Raw genomic sequence first — 24974 nt, forward strand, 5'->3', positions numbered from 1 at the left:
CGAGGGCGGCCCGCCGGACTCGGAGCGGTGGGAGCCACGGCCGGCCCCCAGCTACAATCGGGGCGCGGCACCGTGGCCCCCAGATAGGTGGGACGGGTCTCTGTGGCCCCCCATAGAGTCGCGGCGGCTCGCTGGGGGGGGCAATTTCATCGTATTGTGTCCCCCACATATTCGGGGCGCATCACTCCCCCCCATGATGGGGCCGATCGCTGTGGCCCCCACCAGAATGGGGCCGAGTCTCTGTGCCCCCTCCCACATAGCTGCGGCGGGTCTCCGTGGCCCCCGTATAATCGGGGCGGGTCGCCGCGGCCCCTCTCTAGGTGGGGCGGGTCTCCGTGGCCCCCGCAGGGTGGGAGCGGGTCGCCGCGGGCCCGCGCGGTCGGGCGCGTCGCTGGGGCGGGGACGGGGCGGGGGCCCCAGGTTGGTGCGGGCCGCTTTCAATTTCCCTTTCCCCTAAAGGCTGCGCTTCCCGTCCCGCGCCGCCAGCATCACGCGCTCCCGGGACTCCCCACGCCCCCGAGCTCGCGATCGCGGCCGCGCTGGGCGCGGGCGGCATCCCGAGGCCGCCGTCCAGCCGGGCCGCCGCTCCCGCACTCCCATGGAGGGCGCGGGCGCCGGCGGCCCCCCGACCCTTCCCGCGTGGGTCGGGGCCGCGCTGCTGCTGCTCGCCGACTGGGGGCTGCTCCGGCCCGCGCTGCCCGGCGTGGTCTCCCGGCTGGTGCCACGGCGGGGCCGCTGCTGCAGCTCTGGGCGGTGGGCCTGAGCCGCTGGCTGCGCTCTGGCTGGGGGGTCCGCGGGGTGCTGAAGGCGACGGCCCCCCGCGAGGGCGCAGGCGCGGCCGTCCGCGGTGGCCGGCCGCCTTGCAGCCCTTGGCGGCGGCGCTGGGCCTGGCCCTGCCGGGACTTGCATTGTTCCGAGAGCTGGGCTCGTGGGGCGCCGTCGGCGGCGCCCACGGAGCCCGGGCTGTGCACTGGGCCAGCCGCCCAGACGCCTTCGTCCTTGGGCTACGTGGCCGCTCTGCCCGCGGCCGCCCTGTGGCACAAGCTCGGGGGTCTGTGGGCGCCCGGCGCTGCTGGGGGCCCGGGAACTCCGTGCGCCGGCTTCTCGGCTTCCTGGCCCCGGAGAAACGCCGCGTCCCGCTGGTTCTGGCCCTGTTCCTCCTCTCCAGTCTCGGTAGCTGGGGTGGGGGCCGAGGGGACGGAGCAGGGGGCTCGTGGTGGCGTTGCTCGGAGAGAGAGAGAGATAATGCGGGTCCGAGGAGCCAGCCTGGCCTGAATCCCGAGTGTAGGATCGAACCTGGGACTGGAACGCTGTCAGGGGTCAAGGCTGGACGGGGCTGCTGGGGCCAAGTCCTCCTCTGTTGCCGAACCGACCCATGTCCAACAAGGAGGGTTTCTGACGCCTTGATCTCCCATGATCTCCGCCCTTGCCCACACAGCTTTAAGACCGTGGAGTCGGTGTGTTCTTTCCACCACTGCCCTCTGGGACAATGGCGAGGGAAGAGGGGCAGGCGGGACAGACTGGAGCTGGCTTGCTCGGGCAGTGTAACTGACAAGCGTCATGTCTCACTCTTCCCAGGGAGATGGCCATTCCGTTCTTCACCGGCCGCCTGACCGACTGGGGTCAGAGAGACCGGACAGCCTCTGCCTTCACCAGAAATGTAACTCTCATGTCCGTGCTCACCATAGCCAGGTCTGGATGATAAGAATGGGGAGCCCTAGGGAAAGGGGCGGGGGTCGACATTGGGGACCTTCTCGCTGTCCCTGGAGCACACTGACCCTCCTCTCCGACCCTTCCGCCGTCCCAGTGCTGTGCTGGAGTTCGTAGGTGACGGAATCTATAACAGCACCATGGGTCGTGCGCACTGCGCATTCACGGGAACGTGTTTGAAGCTGTCCTGCGCCAGGAGGACTGAGTTTTTTGAGCAGAACCAAACAGGTTTCATATGAAATATTTTCATCATGCTTCTGTATATCTTCTGTCTCTCTCTCTCTCTCTCTCTCTCTCTCTCTCTCTCTCTCTCTCTCTCTCTCTCTGTGAGTGTGTGTGTGTGTGTGTTGGTAATGGGGCTTGAAACTCAGGATCTGGGCACTGATCCTTGGCTTTTTCACTCCATGATCTACCCCCTGGAGCCACACCGCTAGGTCTTGCATTTTAGTGAGTAACTGGAGAGGAAGAGTTTCATGAACTGTGATCCTCAGGTCTTAATCACCTTACTAGCTCAGATTATCAGCAGGCACAGTGGTTCTCAGCTCATAGCGGCTCTTTGACTTATCACTCCTATCCACTCCCCTTTCTTTTCTTACACACATACACAATTGTAATTATTTCTTATTGTTATTCTGTCTCAGGAGCAAATATTGTCCCCTTTATCTCCAGAGAAATCTAGTATTTCATTGAGAATTTCCCATAAATCTAAGCTCCATAAGTCTTCTTTATGTCTAGGGACACATGGGAGTAGATTTTGTCCTTAGATTAAAATGACGGAATTTCAAACCTGTACAGTTGAGATTATGACATGAAGCGTCTTCATTTACAAGGAGGAAACCAAGGTCTAGATCCTCGATGCTGAAACTTGCCCAGTTATGTATGGCTAGAGACAAACTTGGAGCTAGACCTCAGCACTTGGTGCTCATCACGGTGCTTAGTGTGGACTCCTAGACCTTTCCTAGACTTTTCCCTCATGGCAGCCATGTCTGCTTTATGACCTGCATGGAATATGCAAGTTCCTTAGGAACAGAAAACCTCCTGAGAAATGCAAATTTGCATGTGTGTCAACTTCTTTATAATTAAAAATGAAGATTTGGGCCAGGGTTTTCTGTTTTTTTTTTTTTTTTTTTGCCAGTCCTGGGCCTTGGACTCAGGGCCTGACCACTGTCCCTGGCTTCTTTTTGCTCAAGGCTAGCACTCTGCCACTTGAGCCACAGCGCCACTTCTGGCCATTTTCTATATATGTGGTGCTGGGGAATCGAACCAGGGCTTCATGTAACAAGGCAAGCACTCTTGCCACTAGGCCCGTATCCCTAGCCCGATGGGCCAGGGTTTTCTTCTCTAATAATTTTTTTTTTTTTGCTGGTCCTGGGCTTGAACCCAGGGCCTGGGTGTTATCTCTGAGCTTCTTTTGTTCAAGGCCAGAGCTCTAACCACTTGAGCCTCAGCGCTACTTCTGACTTTTTCACAGTAGTTTATTGGAGATAAGATTCACATGGACTTTTCTACCTGGGTTGGCTTTGAACCATGATCCTCAGATCCCAGCCTTCTGACTAGGTAGGATTATGGATGTGAGCCACTAGTGCCCAGCTTCATTTTTCCAGCATCGAGGGTTCCATACCTCCCCAAACGCCTGACCTTGTATCCCCAACCTTGTTAGAACACCATGTTGACACCCCTGCCCTGGACCCCTGTCTCTTTATTGGTTCCTGTTATAGCTCTGACCCTGTCTCATTCACTCAACTCTCTTCTCCCCAATCCTGGCAGGTACCATCACACATCTCGGGTAACAGATGACACATCCAACATGTGTGAGTCTCTGGGCAGCAGACTGAGCCTACTGATGTGGTACCTGGCAAGAGGGCTGTGTCTCTTGGGTTCATGCTCTGGGGGTCACTGTCCCTCACTGTGGTCACGTTGGTCTTCCTGCCTCTGCTTGTCCTTCTGCCTGAGAAGATAGGAGATCTGTACAAGGTATGTATAAAGAGTGGGATCCCCCCCCCCCATGGACCTTCATCTCCAGACTCAGACTCAGTCCCTCTCTGAATCTTTTCAGCATGACTTTCCTCATGCCCTGTCCATCCCCCTGGTGCTTCCTGTCCCTGTGATGTTCTCAGACTGCCTACCATTCCATCTCCATGCTGTCTCTGAACTTCAGGTCCACAGCCTAGCCTTAGCAAATGATCACCAACTAATCCAGAGCCATTTTTCTCTTCCTTACCTCACTTTAGAGACTGGTAATATAGACATGCTCTTTTTTTTCCTCTTGTACACCTGTTTTCCTGTCTTTAATTTCAAACCTGAATATTAATGCTTCTTATGGGTAGCGAGCTCCAGGTGACATCTGTTGTTTCTGTCTCCACAGTCACTGCAAGTACAGAAGTTGAAATTTCTGGCAGAGGCAAGCCAGGTAGCCATTGAGGTTCTGTCAGCTATGCCTACAGTGCGGAGCTTTGCCAATGAGGAGGGAGAGGCCCAGAAGTTTAGGAATAAGTTGCAAGAACTGAAGACACTCAGCCAGAAGGAGGCCCTGGGCTAAGTAGCCAACTTCTGGTCTACCAGTGTGAGTATCTGGAGATGAATGCCTAACTCTTTGGTCCCTAAGGGATGCCTTGACTCTGTTCCAGTTCCCAACCCTGTGTTCTATTTCTCTGCCACTGGGGAATGGTGGTTCCATGCTTTTATCCTAGCAACCTGATGATCAGTGACTCTTCTCCGTCCTAGCCCGCTCACTCTTTGTAGGGATACCAGGCCCTTTCCTTTCACTGTAAGTACATGTGATCCCACATCTGTATATTAGAGGGATGCTATGTCTCCCAGTCCTAGGAGACTACTTTTGTCTCTCTGGGGAAGCTCAGAGAACCATAAACATTCACACCCGTATCTGCTTCGTCCTAGTACTGTGTGGATGTGATGGAGGAAGGAAGGCATCTGCAATGTAGTCGAAAGAAAACTAAGACAGAAATACGTTTTCTGAGATTGTTGCTCATTAAAAAAAAAGGAATGATAGAATTTCTCTCACAGAGGCTATTAATATGAGTATGAGCTAATAACATATTATGAAAGCCTTTGGTAAAGAGAAAAATGCTCTCTAAACAGAGTGACAATGCTGATGGTGATGAAGATATGATTCGGTGACCTTCCAAAGGTCATGTGAATTACACCTTGTGGGTCTTTATGGCTCATTTTTCCTTTCTAGTGCTTGATCCTCTACTGTTTTTATGGAGAAAGGGACGCTGGTGGCTTGTGCCTGTAATCCTAGCTACTCGGGAGGCTGAGATCTGAGGATTAACTTCAAAAGCCAGCCTGGGCAGGAAAGTCTGTGAAACTCTTACCTCCAAATAACCACCAGAAAACTGGAAGTGACTCAAAGTGGTAGAGTGCTATGCTAGCCTTGGGTGAAAAAGCTCAGGGACAGTGCCCAGGCCCCGAGTTCAAGCCCCTCAACCAACAAAAAATGGGGAAGGGGACTTTACATCTCTATGGTAACCACGCTGCCCCCTATGTCCCTCTGACTCTTCTGCCACCTTTCACCGTGGTCTCTCCACAGATCTCAGGATGCTGCTGAAGGTGGGCATTCTATACATCGGTGGGAAGTTGGTGACAAGAGGGGCTCTAAGCAGTGGGAACCTCGTCACATTGTTCTCTACCAGGCCCAGTTCACCAGAGCTGTTGAGGTGAGGTCCTTCCAATTTCACTGGGCAGTGTTATCTCTAACCTGTTCCTCTGCTGCCTGCCATTTGCTCTCACATCATAAATGCTGCCCAGCAGGTTGGGTCTCCCCACCTGACTTGCATTATTATTTTGCTCTTCCAGGCGCTGCTGATTTGCTACCCTGAGGTCTACAAGGCTGTGAGCGCCTCAGAAGGAATATTTGAGTACTTGGACCGGACCCCTCGCTGCCTACCCAGTGGTTTGTTGACTCCCTTAAACATTAACGGCCTTGTCCAGTTCCAAGATGTCTCCTTTGCTTATTCAAGCTGTCCAGATGTCCCAGTGCTGCAGGTACAGCCTACCAGCCCCAATATCCCACTCATCCCCATCCTAAACTTTCTTCCAGCTTTCAGCTTCCTTAGCACCAAACCCTAGTCCTTCCTAACCTCTCAAATGCAATGAGTAGCATGATTTGTCTTAGAAGTCACCCCCCCCCCCGCCATTCATCCAAGAATTGCCATGGTGAAGTCTGTTTGGCAATCCTTCTTTTCCTTCCTTCCTACCTTCCTTCTTCCCCCTCCTGCCTTCCCTCCCTCCTTTCCTCCCTCCCTCCCTCCTTCCCTCCCTCCCTCCTTCCTTCCCTCCCTTCCTTCCTTTTGCCAGGTTTGAACTCTGGTCCTGGACGCTGTCCCTGAGCTTTTTGTGTCAAGTTTAGCACTCTACTGTTGAGTCACAAATTCCACTTCTAGCTTTTTGCTGGTTAATTGAGATAAGATGCCCACAGACTTTCTTGCCTGGGCTGGCTTCATATTTGATCCTTGGATCTCTGCCTCCTAAGTAGCTAGGATGACAGGTGTGACTGGTGCTTGGCTCATTTTCTTTCCTTTTGTGACTTTTTTCTCCCACTTCCTGGTAAAAGCCTTCTGTGTGTATGGTGGAGTCATGCTTTGCTTCCTGCTTGTCTTTGCCACATCTTCTTTCCATCTTCTCCTTGGGGAGGAATCATCCCAGAAATCTGTGCAGCAGGGAATGGCTCTATTTCCCCATTTGCCTCCATTTTCCTCTGGAAAAAGAGAAACAGTGTGTAATGACACAAGGATACTTTCAAGGTCAAGCGCTCTAATCTCCTCTTACTGGTTGATTCTCTAACTCCCAGGGACTGACATTCACCCTGCGTCCTTGGGGAGGTGACGGCGCTGGTGGGACCCAATGGGTCCGGGAAGAGCACGGTGCTCGCCCTGCTGCAGAACCTGTACCAGCCCAGCGGGGGACAGGTGCTGCTGGATGAGAAGCCCTTTCCCAATATGAGCATCGCTACCTGCACCGACAAGTAAGCAAGGCAGGTGGCATGCAAGGAGGGGAGGAGCAGCGAATGCGCATGCCCAGAGAGAATGGGGAGAGGATGGGGAGAGAGGAGAGGGAGGCGTGGCTGAGACGGCGCTCACTGGAGCACCATTCTCCTGAGGGCTTCATTCCATGACGCTTCGTCATATTTCGTGTCAGGTGGCTGCCGTGGGACAAGAGCCACGGCTGTTCGGAAGAAGTGTGCGAGAAAATATTGCTTATGGCCTGCTGAAGAAACCTTCCTATTGAGGAAATCACGGCTGCTGCCATGGAGTCCGGAGCCCATCATTTCATCTGTAGACTCCTCAGGGTTATGACACGGGTACTGATTGTCTCCCTTCTAGACATCTCTACTGAGAACCCAATTATCTTGCCTTTACTGAGAGTTCTTCCTGTCCCAAGGCATCCATTTGAAGTGTAAGATCTTGCTCTTGTGGCTTCTTTATCTTCACATTGAAGAGTTAGATTGACCTTCCCAGAATTCCCTCCCTTCTCTTGTTGCCTGGATCAGAATTCAATATCCATGTGTGCACACGTCCCTGTACGGCTCTCACCGGGTGCCTGTCTCTGCAGACGCAGGTGAGGATGGGGGGCCAGCTGTCAGGAGGGCAGCGGCAGGCAGTGGCCTTGGCTCGAGCATTGATCCGGAAAACCATGTGTAACTCATCCTGGATGATGCCACCAGTGCCCGGATGCAAACAGCCGGTTACAGGTGAGACACTCATCTCTTTTAGCAGTACTGAGACTTGACTCAGTACTTTGAGCTTGCTAGGAAGGTGCTTTACCTCCTGAGCCACACCGCAGCTTTTTGCTTTAGTTATTTTTCAGATAGTGCCTTGGAAAAGATCCCCTCCCCCAGTATATGCTCCCTCCTTCACGTTATGCTTGGGTTGGCCTTGAAAGTTGATTCTCCTAATCTCCACTTCCTGAGTAGCTACTCAGGAAGACTCGGGTGTATGCCACCACGCCCCCAAAGAGCTGTATTTTTAATGCGAGGTCTCATTGCATCTTATCTCCTTTATCAAGTTATATCAACATGCTTAGACTTTTTAGTACCTATTCACTGTCTATAAACACTGAATCTCTTAAGGCCAAACATAAAGAAAATGCTATCCTAATAATATTAATCAAGTTTGTACTATGTGTTTGACCTGCTTCTAGGCCCTTTGCATGTCCTGTGTAACTCAATTTATGCATCGAGAGACTTAGTGGGATGGGCATCAATATCCTTACAGTGTGGATGACCGTATGGAGACTAAAAGGAGGTTGTATCACCTACTCAGGGTCACACAAAGGTTGATTAGTACATTCTGGACCCCAATTCAGATCTACCTGACTTCAATGCACATATACTTTACCATTAAACTAGAGTTTCTTAAGTTCTACTATAAAAATTTCCAGTACACAGGTAGAGAGGAGAAACTAGTCAGCACCCTTCATTCTTCTCTTACGAGCTTCACCATAGGACTTCAAACACGTGTGTGTGTGTGTGTGTGTGTGTGTGTGTAAGAGGGCTTGAACTCAGGGCCTGAGTGCTGTTCCTCAGCTTTTTTTTGCTCAAGGCTGGCCACATCTCCATTTTTGGTGATGAATTGGAATAAGAGTCTCTCAGACTTATCTGCCCAGGATAGTTTCAAACCTCAGTCCTCAGATCTCCTGGGTAGCTAGGATTACAGGCATGAGCCACCAGCACCTGGCTAGGACTCCGAATTTTATCCCATTTGCGGCACCCATTTTATCCATTTGCACTAGCAGTGTGTGTGTCTCTCCTCAGGTGCAGCAGCTCCTGTATAAAAGCTCTTCACGGCACTCTCGCTCGGTGCTGCTCATCACCCAGAATCTCAGTTTGGTGGAGCAGGCTGACTACATCCTTTTTCTGAAAGGAGGCACTATCCACGAGCAGGGATCCCACCAGCAGCTCATGAGCAAGAGGGGGCTCTACTGGCCATGGTGCAGGCTTCTGCGGCTGCTCCAGAGTGAAAGACATTTTGAGCCTGCACCCTGCCTTTCCCTCCCTTTTCCTCTGCTCTCTGTGATGGGCCTGCAGGGCAGGCAGCTGTTGTTAGGAGGAGTTGCCCCAATGCACCTCCCTAGATGGTGTTTCAAACGTTTGGCAGCTAGTATTACTTCCTCCCTAAGTGTTCCGCCTACTCCTCCCCATTTTCCTGCCAGTACTACGGCTTGAACTCAGGTCCTTGAGCTCTGGGTTTGGCCTTTTCTTTCTTTTTTTTTTGGGGGGGGGGGGAATTGATTTTTTTTTTTCCTGGTTAACTGGAAGTAAGAGTTTCATGCCCTTTTCTTCCCTGGAGTGGCTTTAAACCGGGTTCCTCCCATCTCCAGTCTCCTGAATAGGAGGATGGCAGGCGTCAGCCACCAGTGCTCTTTTGACTCCGTAGGACTTCCAGGAAAGACAAGCAGAATTTCAAATGCCTTAGTGTAACTGGTAGATGCTTAGGGGTGACATTGTGGACAAAACAGAGAATGTACAGAAAGGGAAGACCAACTGCTTTTTAACATGACCAAAGGCACACCCTGTAGGTTCTTAATATTTATAATAAAAATGGTGTTTTGCACGGTGGTGTCCCCTGTTTCCTGACACCCCCAAAGGGCTCGCTGTGTCTCACCGCGCATCCCGCCCCAGGGAGCCGACGGCTGCGCCTGAGAGCCCCAGCCTCTGGCAGTGGACGGTGGAAGGTGGACGGCCTGGTAGCCAGTCACGCTTCCACATCTCGTTCGTTTAAACTCTCCCTCAACCCCCCCACCCCCGCGCCCCCAAACCAAACCAAACCAAACCACACCACCTGGGCAAGTAGGGCAGAGTATCCGGCCAATCCCTGCCATGGAGGAGGGGCAGGGGTGGTGACGTCAGCAGTTGCTGAGCAGAAGAGGCGGGCACGGGGCGCGAGAGGGGCGGGGTTGGGGGGAATTCCGCAGAGCGGCGGCTCCGCCCAGCCCGCCGGCCCGTGGGGGGAAGAGCGGGCGGGCGCGGAGGGCGCCGGAGGGCTGCGGGTTCGAGTGACCGTAGGAGCAGCAGGATCCTCCCAAGGTCCCGATGGGAAGCTGCAGAGATCTTGGCCTGCCCTTGGCTCCTTCCTCCACGCTCGCGATTGATTCTTTTCTAGTTGCCCCAGACCTGTCCCTAAAGACGCAGACCCGACCCCCCAGCTGTCCCTGACCGCCTTGATTTAAAAATAAAGAAAGAACGCCCTTGGGACACCGTGCCGGTCCCCAGCTGGAGGCCGCAGGGAGCCGCCTGCCGCCTCTGGCTGACCTCCAGCCTTTCTGGTTCAGGTGAGGCGACCCCACGGGCGCCTTCTCTCTGCGGCTTGCGATCGCCTTGGACGATCCATCACCTACCCACCGCCCACCGCCCCCAGGACGGCACCCCACCCGCCTCCCCCACCCGCCTCCCCCGCCTCCCCCTGCCCAGGATGGCACCCCTGCTTCAGAAACCCACCGGCCTCTCCTCAGAGGGGCCGGGGCCGTGGGAGACGCCCGGTTCCCTCCCCTCGGAGCTGGGCTTTCGCTTTCACTTCCTCCTCCTCGGGGAGCCCACGAATCTCCGAACGATCATGGCGTTACTGGACGTGTGCGGAGCCCCCCGAGGGCAGCGTGGGGAAAGCAGGCATCGCTCGGACCTGGGGCACTACAGCTTCTCCGTGCGCGCTCCCGAGCTCGCCCTCCCCCGGGGGACGCAGGTGAGGGCTGCGGAGGGGTGGGCGCGCGGAAAAGAGGGTCTGCACCAGGCTGTCCTGGGGATGGAGGGAAGCGCTGTCCCTCAGTCCAGAAGCCGGCCAGGGAGGAGCCCACGTGGGGAAGGGGGGCTGAGAGGTAGGGCAGGTTGGGGCAGAGTTGGAGGTGGGGGGGGACTCCCCCCCCCCCCGTGTATCTGTCAAGGGGCGCAGGAGCTGTACAGTATCTTGAAAGAGCTATGAACGCTGGCGGCGCGCCAGGCCTCAGCAAGTGGCGATCGCCTGTCCCAGAACCAGACTCTCGCTGACTAGGTCTCCAGGCCTCTTCTGCAAAATGAGATATGTTAATAAAACAGGTTTCGTGAGAATTAAAGGGAATTACGGGTTAAAAAAATTCTTAAAGTCCTTAAGACCTTCTTTCTTTCCTCCCCACCTCTCTGTCCTTCTCTCTCTGTCTCTCTACCTCTGTCTGTCTCTCTCTGTCTCTGTCTATGTCTCTCTCTCTCTCTCTCCCCACTTGCTCCTTTTATTTTTCTTCTGGTTCCGGAGCTAGAACTCAGGCTGGGTGCTCCTGGGCACTGCTCAAGGCTGCTTCACAGGTGTGAGCCCTTGGAGCCCAGCAAGACGTCCATTTCTGCCCTGCTGGAAAAGGATGCACGCGCGCTTTCCTTTTCTCTTCCCAAATGATTTCCTTCTGGAGATTACTAATTATTAATTCATCATTATTGATTATTAACTTCCATTTGTTAGTGGGTGGAAACTCTGGGCACCTGTATATTCTTTAAAACCCTTTTCTGGAGTTGCCTGCGGCAGGATCACTCATCATCCCTTCCCTCTCTTCTCTTGCACTAGCCCACCGAATTCCTGAAGTCTCTGGATGGGGATGGAGAAAGCCATGTTCGGATCGCGATGGCTCATGGGACAACCACGCTTGCCTTCAAGTTCCAGCACGGGGTGATTGTGGCAGTGGACTCCCGGGCCTCGGCTGGGAGTTACATTGGTGAGTGTGTGCATCCCAGGACTGAGCAGGTGAACAAGGGGGGTAGCCATGGGGCCATTATTCCACCCTCAAAACTCTTCTTGCACTGGGGGGGCACATGTCTACAGTCCTAGCTATCCAGGAAGTGAGGTCTGAGCATCGCAGTTCAAAGTCAGCTAGGGTAGGAAAGCCCACAAGATGCTTATTTTCAATTCACTATCCAGAAGGCAGAAGTGGAGGTGTGACTCAAGTGGTATAGTAAAAAACAAACAAGAAAACCGCTAAGGGGACAGGCACAGGTCCTGAGTTCAAGTCCAAGTCCCAGTATATACACACACCACACAGAAGCAACAACAAAAAACCCTTTTCTTGCAGCCACCTTGCGGGTGAACAAGGTGATAGAGATTAACCCTTACCTGCTTGGCACCATGTCCGGCTGTGCGGCGGACTGTCAGTACTGGGAGCGCCTGTTGGCCAAGGAATGCAGGTAAGTCAGGCCACTCTCCTCAGCCTAGTAGTTGTTGGTTGGATTGTCCTAGTCACTGCTCCTCACCTTTGTCCCTCACATCTTCATGTTACTGACGCATTTAACAGAATAGCCTTTAAATGACCAGAAACCTTCCAAGTCTTAGTTTTGGCTTCTGCCTAGGAGCTAAAGAATTTGTCCATTATGGAGCATAGACACTATCAACCCTGGTGGGACAGTATTCTTTACTGGGTTTTCTTTAAGTGGTTTAGCTACTTGAAACCCTAAACTTTCCTCAGAGCCTCAGGTCCTATCAGAACAATTCCTTCCCAGTGCTCTTCCTGCCATGTTCAAGTCCTCTCTCTTCCTGCCTCCACCAGGCTGTACTATCTGCGGAATGGCGAACGCATCTCGGTGTCGGCTGCTTCCAAATTGCTCTCCAATATGATGTGTCAGTACCGGGGCATGGGTCTCTCCATGGGCAGCATGATCTGTGGCTGGGACAAGAAGGTGGGTCCTCCCCACGCCCACGCCTGGCCAAGCACGGATGAGAGCTCTCTTCTCATGCCCCCTTCCCACCCCTATGAGATCCAGTGCATAAGAAGAGCTGTGGGCCCATCCCAGTATAACCACTGTGACTTCTTTTTTTTTTTTTTGGCCTGTCCTGGGGCTTGGACTCGGGGCCTGAGCACTGTCCCTGGCTTCTTTTTGCTCAAGGCTAGCACTCTGCCACTTGAGCCACAGCACCACTTCTGGCCATTTTCTGTATATGTGGTGCTGGGGAATTGAACCCAGGGCCTCATGCATACGAGGCAAGCACTCTTGCCACTAGGCCATATCCCCAGCTCATCCACTGTGACTTCTTGATCCCTTTGGTTGAAGCAGATGACTGCAACTGTGTTTTTCCTCCCATCGTTTTTCTCTCTCTGTGTTTTATGACTCACCCGTGAATCTCTATGCTACCAACACATCTCTCTCCAACTCAGAACCTTCCTTCCCTTACAGGGTCCAGGGCTCTACTACGTGGACCAAGAAGGGTCTCGCCTCTCAGGACATATGTTCTCCACTGGGAGTGGGAACACTTATGCCTATGGGGTCTTGGACAGTGGCTATCGGCCTGATCTGAGTCCGGAGGAGGCCTATGACCTTGGCCGGAGGGCTATTGTTCACGCCACCCACAGAGACAGCTATTCTGGAGGCGTTGTCAACAGTAAGAGACCAAAGCTCCCCCCACCAGGCCTGGGAGAAGGGAGGGAGAATTCAGCTGGGGAGACTCCGTGGAGCCTGAATGGCCGAGAGGAAGGTTTCACAGTCAGGAGGACATCTAAAGTCCTTGTAATAATGGCTTGGGACACATGCACGTGCACATGTGCTGTTGCTTTTACCAGTGTAACCCATTAGCATAAGATGGAGGTGGTAAAGGTGAGTCTGTGCTCTGTTTTATTTTTTGGTACTAGTCCCTGAGATTTGAACTTAAGTCCTTGTGGTCTCGTTTGGCTTTTTCATTCAAGATTGGTTGTCACTCTACCGTTTGAGCCACAGCTGTACGTCCAGCTTTTTAGTGATTCATTGGAGAGACAAATCTCATGGATGTTCCTTCCTGGGCTGGCTTTGAACCACAATCCTCAGATCTCAGCCTCCTGAGTAGCTCGGATTACAGGCGGTGCCCAGCTGACTCTGTGCTCTTTGCTCACCCCCACAGTGTACCATATGAAGGAAGATGGCTGGGTGAAAGTGGAAAGTTCAGATGTCAGTGACTTGATGCACCAGTACTTGGACGCCAATGAGCGATGGCAGTGAGAGCTGGGCGGAGCCTCCTCCAGGGGGTGGAGCCAACTCAGGGACCTGGGCCTACACAGACCCAGGAGAAGAGGCCCCACCCCAGACAGATTGAGAACCGGCTGGGTGACCAGTGTGGATGGGCCGAGTTCATCATTTCTGCTCTATTTCATTGTGCACCCCCACCCCCCAAGAACTTCCCCCCCACCCCCCACCCCCGGGAAGGTGGGGGATGCCTACCACAATAAAGGAAAACGGTTAACAACACCTCTGTGCTGTGGCTGAATGGAGTTGGCTTGTGTGGGGGCTTTCTTTCTTTTTTGCTGTGGGGAAGGGGACAGGAAATCAAGAGTCTTTTCCTGAGAAAGGACTCAAATACCCTAAGAAACAGGGTTTCACTAGGCTATTTCTTCCTGGGTATTCCTCATTCATCTCTCCAGGACCACAGGAAGCCTGATCATCTCTTTGGACCCTGCTTTGCAACTTCCTTTAGCTTTGTTGGGGTCCTTTTCTAAAAGGATTCAATCTGGAGATCCCCAGGTGGTCTCTCACAGATAGTTTGGGTGACTGGGAGAAGGAAACCCTAAAACACCTGCTCTGGACTTTGGAGAACAGGGCAAAGAAGTCCCCAGCTCACATATCTGAGTGATTGCAAACTTTGTAATGTTTACCCTAAACGCCTTGGAGATGTCAGCTACTGAACATAAAGATAAACATTAGAGTTCAACTTCATGATGTGACAAATCTGATTTTAAGAGGACAGGATCATGAATAGGAGGAGAAGATGCACAAGACTCCCTAAAGTGGGGGATATGAGGAAAAAAGTAAGTTTCAGCTTAGAAAAAAGAAACAAAAGACACAATGAAATTCTTGGCTCACTCAGGGTTTGGGAAAGAGCAGGAACTGGGTCATCTTTCAGGGAGAGTTAGTAAAGGTGGACTGTAAAATGCAAAAGTAGCAGAGTGTGAAGTGTTCTTCCTCCCACCAGGGACAGATCTTTAAGAACAGATAGGGTGGGGGAGGAGTCCTTGACTTTACACACCTTTCCCTTTCATTTTCTTAAACATTAACTGACTCCTTGATAACCACACTAATTATCTTTCATGTGAGTGCTTTTGATTCCAAATAATTGTTCTCGGAGGATATATTTGCCCCTCCTCTTCTTCCTCTCTTCCTCCTCTTCCTTCTTTCTTCTGTAGTTTTAACCATCAGAGTCATTTCTGGACGTGGTTTATGGCCCAGACACCGACATGCTTCTGTGTGTTGGCCAGTGTAGAGGAATGAACCCCAGACTTCACACGTGCTAGGCAAGCAATTGGCCACAGAATCAGATCACTTAAAGAGTCAATAAACCAACCTGTAGGTTGTACGGATAGCTCTGAGTGAGATGGAATGGGGAGAAACCTGATGGCTGTTCTAATCAGTAATAACGAATAGGCCAGCCAGTAATCCTAGCTACTCAAGAAACTCAGATCTGAGGATCGAAGTTCAAAGCCAGCCTGGGCAGGAAAGTTCCTAAGAGTCACATCTCCAATCAGTCAGCAAATAGCTAGAAGTGGAGCTGGTGTTCAAGTGGCAGAGCATCAACTTTGTGTCAAAAACCTAGGGGAGAGCTCCCAGGCCCAGAGTTCAAGCCCCAGTGCTGTCAAAAGCAAAAAGGCTAGTACCTGCATTTCCTTCACAAGCACAAACTTACTGAACCTTCACCAGATGTTTAATTGAGAAGGACATAGGAGGACAAAATTAGAGACCCCCAAATTCCAAATTTAGAAACAGAAATCCCTGGAAGCCTGTAAGAATGGTTAGAACCTCTATTCAGTATCAGCCCTGAGTGTTTGTCCCTCAGGGTCTGGCTTTTTCACTAAGATCCTGCAACTAGAGCTCGTCTTGAAACAGCCTCAGAGTTTGACTTAGTAACAGAAAACAGGAAAAGGCGGGCTCTGCGTTACAAAGTATCTCAGGTCCTGGAAACAGTTTTTGCCCTAGTGCATTACAAAGTAACGGTGGGGGGGGGGGGAGGGGGGAGGAGAGGGATCCGCGGTCTGTAGGTCTGGGGCGTCCCCTGCTGGCCGGCGCGCAGAATGCAGGCCGGGGCTGGGAAGCGAAAGCGAAAGCCCCGACGGGGCGCGGCGTGGCGCGGGGCTTCCCAGCGGACCCAGCTCACCCAATGCGACCGGGAGCTGAGGTCGCGTTCCCGCCTCGGCGCTCAGCACTTGCTGGGAAGCCCGCGGTGCGGCTGCTCGCCCGCGGCAGGTGAGTGCTTGCGGCAGGAACCTGGAGCCCTTCCCACCACCCTCAGCACCGCGGCTGTGTCTTTGGGAGCAGCGGGGCTGGAACCCCGGGGCTGCCCGGGCGGGGAAGGCGGGGCCCGAGATGTCCACGCTGACCGCTTCCGCGGGTGCAGGGTCCCCCGCATCCGAGGCAGGACGGGCGGGATGCCAGCTGCCCTGGGAGGACTTTCAGTGTGGGAATGGACAAATGAGAAGCCAGTGGCCGATCGAGAGGATCGCTATCAGGATCGGGGATCCCACCTACCCCCCCACCCTTGGATTTTCACCTTCTCCCCACAGATCCCCTGCGCCGCGATGCCTCCCGACCCGAGGCCCTGGGTCTCCCTGCTGCTGGCGGACGCGGCCTTACTGTGGCTGCTCGGGGGCGCTCTCGGGGCGCTGCTGCCCCCGGGGCTCCCCGGACTGTGGCTGGAGGGGGTCCTGCGGCTCGGGGGACTGTGGGGACTGCTCACACTGGGCGGGCTGCTGGGGTGCGTGGGGACCTTCCTGCCCCTGCTGTGCCTGGAGACCCCCCTGTTTCTCTCTCTGCGAGCCCTGATGGGAGGGGCCTCGAGGGCCCCCGCAGGGCGCGCGGCCTCGGCCTCTTGGAGTTGGCTGCTGGCGGGGTACGGGTGTGCGGGGCTCAGCTGGACGCTGTGGGCGGTGCTGAGCGGCCCCGCGGCGGGAGCCCGGGAGACAGATGCGGGCCGCAAGGGCAACCAAGCCCTGATGTGGCGGCTGCTGCGGCTCTCCAGGCCCGACCTGCCCTACCTCGCGGCCGCCTTCGTCTTCCTGGTTCTTGCGGTGCTGGGTGAGTGGGGTGACAGTCCCGGGGAGCGGAGGTGGGAGGGGCGCCTTGCTGGGCACAGCCCCATTCCCCTTCCTTCCTTTTCCAGGGGAGACATTCATCCCTCATTACTCTGGTCGTGTCATTGACATCCTCGGAGGTGATTTTGACCCTGACACCTTTGCCAGCGCCATCTTTTTCATGTGCTTATTCTCCATTGGGAGGTAGGTGGAAGGGCAGTGGGTCCTTTTGCTCCACCCAAGTCTCTTCAGGGACATTCGTTCCAACACTGGGTTTTGGGCAAAACACAAACTACAAACCAAACCCCAAACCCCAATACTCAAATACCTTTACTCACCATTTTGGCCCATCCATCCATTTCTTCTGTCTTCCAATTTTGTCCAACACTCTAAATGTTTACATTATTACAGATACAAATATAAGTGTGTATGTAAATAGGATGTTTGACTTGCTTCTTGATGATAAACATGAGCCAATGGTGCCCAGTTAATCTTTTTTTTTTTTTTCTTTTTGGTCAGTCATGGGATTTGAACTCTGGGCCTGGGCACTGTCCCTACGCTTTCTTGCTCAAGGCTAGCACCCGACCACTCTGAGCCACAGTGTCACTTCCAGTTTTCTGATGGTTAATTGGAGATAAGAGTCTCACAGACTTTCCTGCTTGGGCTGGCTTCAGACCACTATTCTCAGCTCTGTCTCCTGATTAGCTAGAATTACAGGCATGAGCCACTGGCACTGGGCTAATCACTTATTTTAATGGTTGTATTTAACTTGTCATACTCTCAAAAACAAACAACTCAATCCTTCATGATGTCTACATCCCATTCTTATTATCATCTGCTGAAACCAGTTACTTAAATGTGGAGCTAACTGATTAATCCACTTTCCCCTTCCTCCCCAACCATGACAATCATGCCTTGTATTATTTGACTTCTTGGTAGCATTTGGCACTTTAAAGGAAAAATTGTTATTGTTTCATTAGTCAGGTGATAAGTACATTTCTTTTTGGACAATGTCACGCATTCCTTCTCTTTCTCCCAGTTTTTCCCTCCTGTCCCCATCCACAGGTTGTATCATTTATTTTCAACATAGTGTCTAGTGAGTTCTTTTGCTGCATCTGTCCACTTTTGGTCCCTCCATTTCTGTGGGCATTAATAAACTCATATGACCTGGTTTTGCTGTTAGCGTTTATGAACTCTCCTTCAACTTGCTAATCCACTCTGTCTCCTTCCAAGGATTTGCCCCCCAACCCCAGACAGATAAATAGGGGCTTTCCTCGGGACTCTATATTTTGCTCTTTAGAACCACTCTTCCTGTTGAGCTGACTCGGTTTATCTCAGTGGATGATTTCCAGATTCTCATTTACACACCCAGAGCTAGTCTTGTAAAACCAGCTTTCCCACTGCCATTCCTAGGCTAGCTCACTTTCACACACTCACATTCCAAACATTCCACACTCCTGGTCTTTCTGGAAATCGCTTCCTCTTTGTGTCACCATCAAGTGCCCAGGCCCCAAGTGTCTACAGCAGCAAGGTCTTCCTCACTCTCAAACAGCAGCGCTGTTTCCTGCTGTTCCATTTCCTGCTGTTAAACTATTGCACCTGTGGCTTAGCTTCTTTCTCTATTTTCACTGCGATCACCAAGTCCATGACTTCATGACAAACTTTCATGAGTTCAAACAAACTTTTCATTTGTTTGTTTTTTTGTTTTGCCAGTCCTGGGCCTTGCCTGAGCACTGTCCCTGGCTTCTTTTTGCTCACGGCTAGCACTCTGCCACTTGAGCCACAGCGCCACTTCTGGCCGTTTTCTATATATGTGGTGCTGGGGAATTGAACCCAGGGCTTCATGTATATGAGCAAGAACTCTTGCCACTAGACCATATTCCCAGCCCAGCCCAATAATGTTTTAAATGTGGCAATAATATTGTATTAAAGCTCCATTGTGTGTGTGTGTTTAAATATTTCCATTAAGTTTTATCGTAAAAACTTGGTTGGTTGAAGTTGAATTTTTCTGGGGTGCAAGATGGTGTCACTGCTTTTGGGGCTCCAGAGAAGGGGAGGGTAGAATGGAGTGGCTGTTCTCAGAATGCAGCACCTGTGATTGTGGAGCAAGGCCATCTCACCGGGAAACAGAGAGCCCAGGGGGTAGTGGGCAGGAAGGCCCGGGCAGAAGCAAGCACTGAGCAATTTCTTTTCACTCCGCGTGCTCACTTCTTCTTCCTGTTCACTTCTATGCCTGTGTCTCTGTCTCTGCCGCCTCTCATCTGCTTGCCCTAACTTCGTATTTCTTTTCATTCGGATGTTCACCTCCGCATCGTCTCCCCACCTCCCATGGCTCCCCATCTCTCCGCCTCTCTCTCCTCTTCACTGCCTTCCTCATTCCTCCTCCCCTGCAGCTCACTGTCCGCTGGCTGCCGCGGCGGGTCCTTCCTCTTCACCATGTCCAGAATGAACCTGAGGATCCGGGAGCAGCTGTTCTCCTCCCTGCTGCATCAGGACCTCGAGTTCTTCCAGGAGACAAAGACAGGTGGGTCTCAGAGACCCCAGGACAGAGCTGGGATCCTGCTGCCCTGTCCTTCACCGAGCCTGCCGTCTTACCCACCTGCTACAACCAGCAGTTGTCTTCTTAGGGCCGCTTAAAGGCCCAGCCTCCGCATGTCCCTGCGAGCAAGCAAGGGTGCCGAGAGGCGGGCTCGGGCCAGCGCTTGGGTGGCGAGGAGTTTCTGTGGGATCTGCAGTGTGCATGGCTTTCTCATGGACTTGGCCCTCCCCAGGGGAGCTGAAATCAAGACTGAACTCGGACACCACCTTGATGAGCAACTGGCTCCCTCGGAACGCCAACATAATCCTGCGGAACCTGGTGAAGGTGGTGGGGCTCTACGGCTTCATGTTCAGCGTGTCGCCTCGCCTCACTCTCCTCTCTCTGCTCGACCTGCCCCTTTCAATAGCAACCACGAAGGTGTACAATGCCCGCCACCGGGTACGTGGGGCCGTTAGGGGACCTTGAGAGAAGACTGAAACGTGGAGGGGAGGATGATTCCACATTCATCGCTGTGGGATGTGCTTTTTGCAGCCTTTCGGGTATATTGCAGGGCTGGGAATGTGGCTTAGCGGTAGAGTGCTTGCCTCATATGCATGAGGCTCTGGGTTCGATTTCTCAGTACCACATACACAGAAAAAGCCAGAAGTGGTGTCGTGGCTTGAGGGGTAGAGTGCTAGCCTTGAGCAAAGAAGCCCAGGCCCTGACTTCAAGGCCCAGGACTGGCAAAACCAAAACCAAAACACAACTTACCATGTTGAGCTAGGTGCTGGTGGCTCACGCCTGTAATCCCAGCTACTCAGGAAGCTGAGATCTGAGGATTGTGCTTCAGAGCCAACCTGGGCAGGAAAGGCCCTAAGGCTCATAGTTCCAATTAACCACCGATAAAACTAGAAGTGGCACTGTGGCTTGAAGTGGTAGAGTGCTAACCTTGAGCAAAAGAGCTCAGGGACAGCCAGGACCTGAGTTCAAGCCCCAGGACCAGCAGGTGTGCATCCGCATGCCCCTGATCATTTTTATCACTTTGGATTACAATTCAGTGACATTAAGGACATTCGCATTGGAGTGCATCCATCGCCACCATCTACTCCGAAAATAGTTTCCATCTTCCAACAATGCAGCTCTGCACCCATTAAACCGTCACTTTCCATTCCCTCCCACGCCAGCCCTGACAGCCAACTTCCTGGTTTTATGAAACACTAAGCCCTGCCCGTACGTGAAAACTATGCAGTTGTTGTCTGTTTGTGCCTGGCTTATTTCAATGAGCTTAATTAATTCTTTAGGGTCCTGACATGCTAGCATGTCAGGGTTTCCTGTCTTTCAAATGATACATTCATGTCCGATGTCCCAATGTCTATTCCATTCCGAACCTGCCCTGTCTGTGACCTTGCTTCCTCAGGCTTTGCTTCTGGAGATCCAGGACGCAGTGGCAAAGGCTGGGCAGGTGGTGCAGGAGGCCGTTGGCGGTGTGCAGACGGTGCGCAGCTTCGGAGCCGAGGAGGATGAAGTGTGTCGTTATAAGGAGGCCCTGGAGCGGTGCCGACAGCTGTGGGCAAGAGGAGACCTGGAGCGAATGTTGAACCTGCTCATCCAGAGGGTGAGAGTGGAGAGAGCCCAGAGGCGGAGCCTCGGGCGGGGCTTGTGCCCTTGGCAGCTCCGGCCCACAAGGGCCGTGAGAGGAAGGGGTGGTGAGTCCGGTTCTTGGCCTCACGTTCTCTCCGCCCCCCCCCCCCCCCCCCCCCCGCAGGTGCTGGGCCTGGCTGTGAAGGTCCTGGTGATGTGCTGCGGAGTGCAGCAGATCCTGGCAGGGGAGATCACCCAGGGAAGCCTGCTCTCCTTTCTGCTCTACCAGGAAGATGTGGGCGAGCATGTGCGCGTGAGTACGGACTGGGCCTGCGGGGCCTCGCTCCTTAGACCTGCTCTTTTCCTCATGGGCCTTACGGAGCCTGGTACTTAACTGGTTTGAAACAAATTTTTTCTTTAAAAAAAAACAATTAATTTTGTTATAAAAGCATATAACGTGAAGAATGAGAACGCATCTCCATAGATCCATCACCTGCTTTCATGTGGGTCCCCTGGTGGACCGTTGTGTTTTATTTGTGTCCCCATCCACTTCCCCATCACCCATATTATTAGGAAGAAATGTTAAGGTTCTGTGTAGCAGCCAGGTACCGGAGGCTCGCCCCTGTAACCCTAGCTACTCGGGAAGCCGAGAGCCGAGGTAGTCGCTATTGAAGCAGGTGATGAGCTGAGCTCGCATGGAGACAAGCCTGGAGAATGGCACTAGGCACCCTGCTGGCCACGCCAGTGAGGTAGGCTTTTAAGGAGTTCGGTGTACATAGGGAATATAGGTCGGGAAGGACTAGGTCTGGAAACAGAAGACGTGCCCTGTGTTCTGGGTAGAGACTTTAGATCCCTTCCACTGGAAATGGAACATGGAAGTACTGGTGCTGCTTTTAAATTCCACCCCAGCTAAGCTGGGTATGGCAGCGCACACCTGTGAGCTCAGCACTTGGAAAGCAGAGGAAGATGGTGAGGTTGAGGTCAGTCTAGGCTGCCGTCGCAATTGCATGTTGGCAGGCAGGGAGTATGGGGGTGTCGGGGGAGGAGGGCGGCTTGGCTGGGCTTGAGGGCTGGGGTGCGGTTCTGGAGGGGCTGTTTGGCTGGCTGACCCGCCATTCCTGCTTTGTAGTCTCTGATGTGCATGTATGAGGACATGCTGAGCAACGTGGGAGCAGCCGAGAAGGTGTTCGGGTACCTGGACAGGAAGCCCAATCTGCCTCCCCAGGGGACTCTGGCCCCCACCACGCTGCAGGGCCAAGTGGAGTTCCGGGATGTCTCCTTCGCGTACCCCAGCCGCCCCGACCAGCCCGTGCTCCAGGTGCCCCAGAGCGGAGGGGACTGCCCCGCGCCTCCCTGTCTCCCGCTGCTCACGCATAGATCCGGCACCGCAGCCTGGAGACTCTAGCTCTGACCCCCATGGGCTTCTTGAGGAAGACAAGGAGAGGGATACTGGGGGAGGAGGAGCACTGAGGGAGGAGCACTGGGGGAGAGGCACTGAGGGAGGAGCACTGGGGGGAGGGGCACTGAGGGAGGGAGGGGCACTGGGGGAGGGGCACTGAGGGAGGGCGGGCACTGGGGGGAGGGGCACTGAGGGAGGGAGGAGCACTGGGGGAGGGGCACTGAGGGAGGAGCACTGAAGGAGGGGCACTGGGGGAGGAGCACTGAGGGAGGGGCACTGGGGGAGGAGGAATACTGGGGGAGGGGCACTGGGGGAGGAGGAACACTGGGGGAGGGACACTGAGGGAGGGGCACTGAGGGAGGAGCACTGGGGTGAGGGGCACTGAGGGAGGGGTACTGAGGGAGGGGCACTGGGGAAGGAGGAGCACTGAGGGAGGGGCACTGAGGGAGGAGCCGGAGCCCCGAGTGCCCCCCTGGTCTTCCAGGGCCTGACGTTCACCCTGAGTCCCGGGAAGGTGACGGTGCTGGTGGGACCCAATGGGTCGGGGAAGAGCACGGTGGCCGCCCTGCTGCAGAACCTGTACCAGCCCAGCCGGGGGCAGGTGCTGCTGGATGGAGAGCCCGTCTCCAAGTACGAGCACGGCTACCTGCACAGACAGGTGTGTGGGGAGCCAGGGGGCGGACGACAGCAGGAGGCCCCACCGAGGGGGTGGGAGGACTCAAACAAACAGGAACAACGGGGGTCCCTCCTCCCTGCCCCTCCCTGCCCTTCCCCGCCCAGGTGGCGTCGGTGGGGCAGGAGCCCGTGCTCTTCTCGGGCTCCGTGCGGGACAACATCGCCTACGGGCTGCCGGGCTGCGAGGACGGCCGGGTGCTGGCGGCTGCGCGCGCGGCCCTCGCCCAGGAGTTCATCCAGGAAATGAAGCACGGGATCCACACAGGTAGCTCTTAGGGACTGATCGTGAACCTGGCCCTTTCAGCCAGCAGAGAAGTGGAACCTGTTCCTGAGGTGACGCCTGGGGTGCAGGAGGCGCTTTCCTGCCCCCCTTCTGCTTCCCATTGTTCCCCCTCCCTTGCATTCATTCAGCTCCTCCATCTGCGTGCGCGTGCATGCGTGTGTGTGTGTGCACGTGTGTGTCCTTGTTTCCAGAGAGCAGTGCAGAAGTGTCTCTTCCAAGTCCCAAGGCTCCCCCCTCCCCCACCAGGACCGCCCCTCCCTCCAGATCCCGCCACGTCCTGCTGGGTCCTAGTGGAAATAGCCAGGGTGCACTGGCGCCTCCTCATGGTGGGGGGAGTGTCCTGTCGCCCGGGTCCCCTGTGTCTGAGGAGGGGAACTCTGATTTCTTCAGATGTGGGGGAGAAAGGCAGCCAGTTGGCCGCAGGACAGAAGCAGCGCCTAGCGGTTGCCCGCGCCCTGGTGCGGGACCCACGGGTCCTGATCCTGGATGAGGCCACCAGCGCCCTGGACACGGAGTGCGAGCAGGCCGTGAGTCCCCGCGGGAAGGGCGGGGTGGGGGGCGCCAGGCTCCCGCTGGACAGAGCAGCCCGTGGCACTGGCCAGGAGGAATGGCTCAGTGGTAGAGACACAGGTGTCTTCGTAAGGTTGGGAATGGAGGACAATGCAGTGGCCGGGGTCATCCTCGGTTCTTCCATCCTCTCCTGTCTGTCTGTCCTCCAGCGACAGCGGTGCAGCCAGGAGAGGAGGGCCGGCCAGACCCCAGCCTCCCTTGCAGCCTCCTCGTGTTTCAAGTTAGGTGCCTGTGTCTCAGGCCTGTAATCCTAGCTACTCAGAAGGCTGAGATCTGAGGATCCTGGTACAAAGCCAGCCTGCGCAGGAAAGCCCTTGAGACTCTTTATTTCCACCAGCTAACCAACCAGTCAATCAAAGCCCTGGAAGTGGAGGGGTAGCCCAAGTGAGCAAAAAAGCTGGAGGGACAGGCCTCGCGTTCAAGCCCTAGTACTGGCACAGAGACACAGAAAGTCATCTCCACCCCGAGTCCCAGGCGAGGGTGCCCAGCTGGGGTCGCCGTGGCCATTCCTTTCTTCTCTCTCCTTCAGCTGCAGGCCTGGAAATCCAGGGGGGACCGGACGGTGCTGGTGATCACGCACAGCCTGCACACGATTCAGAAGAAGGACCAGGTCCTGGTGCTGAGGCAGGGGCAGCTGCAGCCGCCCACCCAGCCGGGGGAGGACCAAGACCTCTATGCCCACCTGACCCAGAGGCAGCGGGAGGACTGAGGCCTGCGGGAGCAGGCCCGTCCCAGGCCCGTCCCTTGGACTCAGACCCCATCCAGAGCAGCTTCTGCGAATTGCCCTGTGTGCCTGACTTGTCCCTGGAGCTTGAGGCGCGGTGGAGATCTGGATCCTGGGTGCTGAGGGTGGGCGGGTTGGGGTGGGGGGAGCCTGGGAGTGGGAAGAGGTTTGAAACATTATTTCCTGGCTGCATAGAGCTCTGCCTGGTGCTGAGCAATATCCTGTGGCATAAATAAATGCATTTAAAATGCACTTTCTTCATGACCATCCTTTCCCTATGGTGTATGACTTTATAAGGACTCATTCACATAGAAGTTTAGAAAAGCACAATGAAGAAAAAGTAAAGTAGCTACCCAGTGCTTTCTTTCCCACCCGGAGCCATGTAGTTGTTTTGCACGTTCGGTTATGCATCTCCATTGTGTGTCTGTTCCCTGACCTGTCCCTTAACCAGCGTGTTGTGAATGTGCACAAGGCTACCATTCTGAACCCGTCCCCCTTCCCTTCCGTGACTGATGTTTTGGGG

At 54.3% G+C, this 24974-nt stretch overlaps 3 protein-coding genes across 3 annotated transcripts; all 3 read left to right on the forward strand.

The window, feature by feature from the left end:
- The first annotated feature begins 489 nt into the window (after positions 1-489).
- Tap1 (transporter 1, ATP binding cassette subfamily B member) lies at positions 490-8920 on the forward strand. The gene is given in 23 exon segments (XM_048349217.1): positions 490-727; positions 730-828; positions 831-995; positions 997-1072; positions 1075-1173; positions 1578-1692; positions 1808-1863; positions 1866-1938; positions 3478-3584; positions 3587-3684; positions 4076-4277; positions 5261-5347; positions 5350-5387; positions 5527-5715; positions 6521-6544; positions 6546-6648; positions 6651-6694; positions 6868-6951; positions 6953-7004; positions 7007-7030; positions 7220-7287; positions 8483-8648; positions 8651-8920. Coding segments are annotated over 23 exon segments (2136 nt in total). The 5' UTR covers positions 490-598; the 3' UTR covers positions 8689-8920.
- A 1349-nt stretch (positions 8921-10269) lies between these two features.
- Psmb8 (proteasome 20S subunit beta 8) lies at positions 10270-13782 on the forward strand. Its single transcript, XM_048348007.1, has 6 exons — positions 10270-10406; positions 11253-11400; positions 11755-11866; positions 12226-12355; positions 12851-13055; positions 13548-13782. Exons 1-6 carry the CDS (start codon positions 10281-10283, stop codon positions 13643-13645), a joined length of 819 nt encoding a protein of 272 aa, XP_048203964.1. The 5' UTR covers positions 10270-10280; the 3' UTR covers positions 13646-13782.
- Positions 13783-15800: 2018 nt separating this feature from the next.
- On the forward strand, positions 15801-24569 carry Tap2 (transporter 2, ATP binding cassette subfamily B member). The gene is made up of 12 exons (XM_048348006.1): positions 15801-15877; positions 16195-16705; positions 16791-16905; positions 19095-19225; positions 19473-19678; positions 20637-20834; positions 20985-21113; positions 21930-22118; positions 22684-22857; positions 22980-23139; positions 23548-23684; positions 24257-24569. The coding sequence occupies exons 2-12, from the start codon at positions 16210-16212 to the stop codon at positions 24434-24436; spliced, it is 2115 nt and encodes a 704-aa protein (XP_048203963.1). The 5' UTR covers positions 15801-15877; positions 16195-16209; the 3' UTR covers positions 24437-24569.
- Positions 24570-24974: the final 405 nt, after the last annotated feature.

The sequence above is a fragment of the Perognathus longimembris genome, chromosome 6, assembly GCF_023159225.1.
Source record: "Perognathus longimembris pacificus isolate PPM17 chromosome 6, ASM2315922v1, whole genome shotgun sequence".
In the NCBI taxonomy this organism is placed as follows: domain Eukaryota; kingdom Metazoa; phylum Chordata; class Mammalia; order Rodentia; family Heteromyidae; genus Perognathus; species Perognathus longimembris.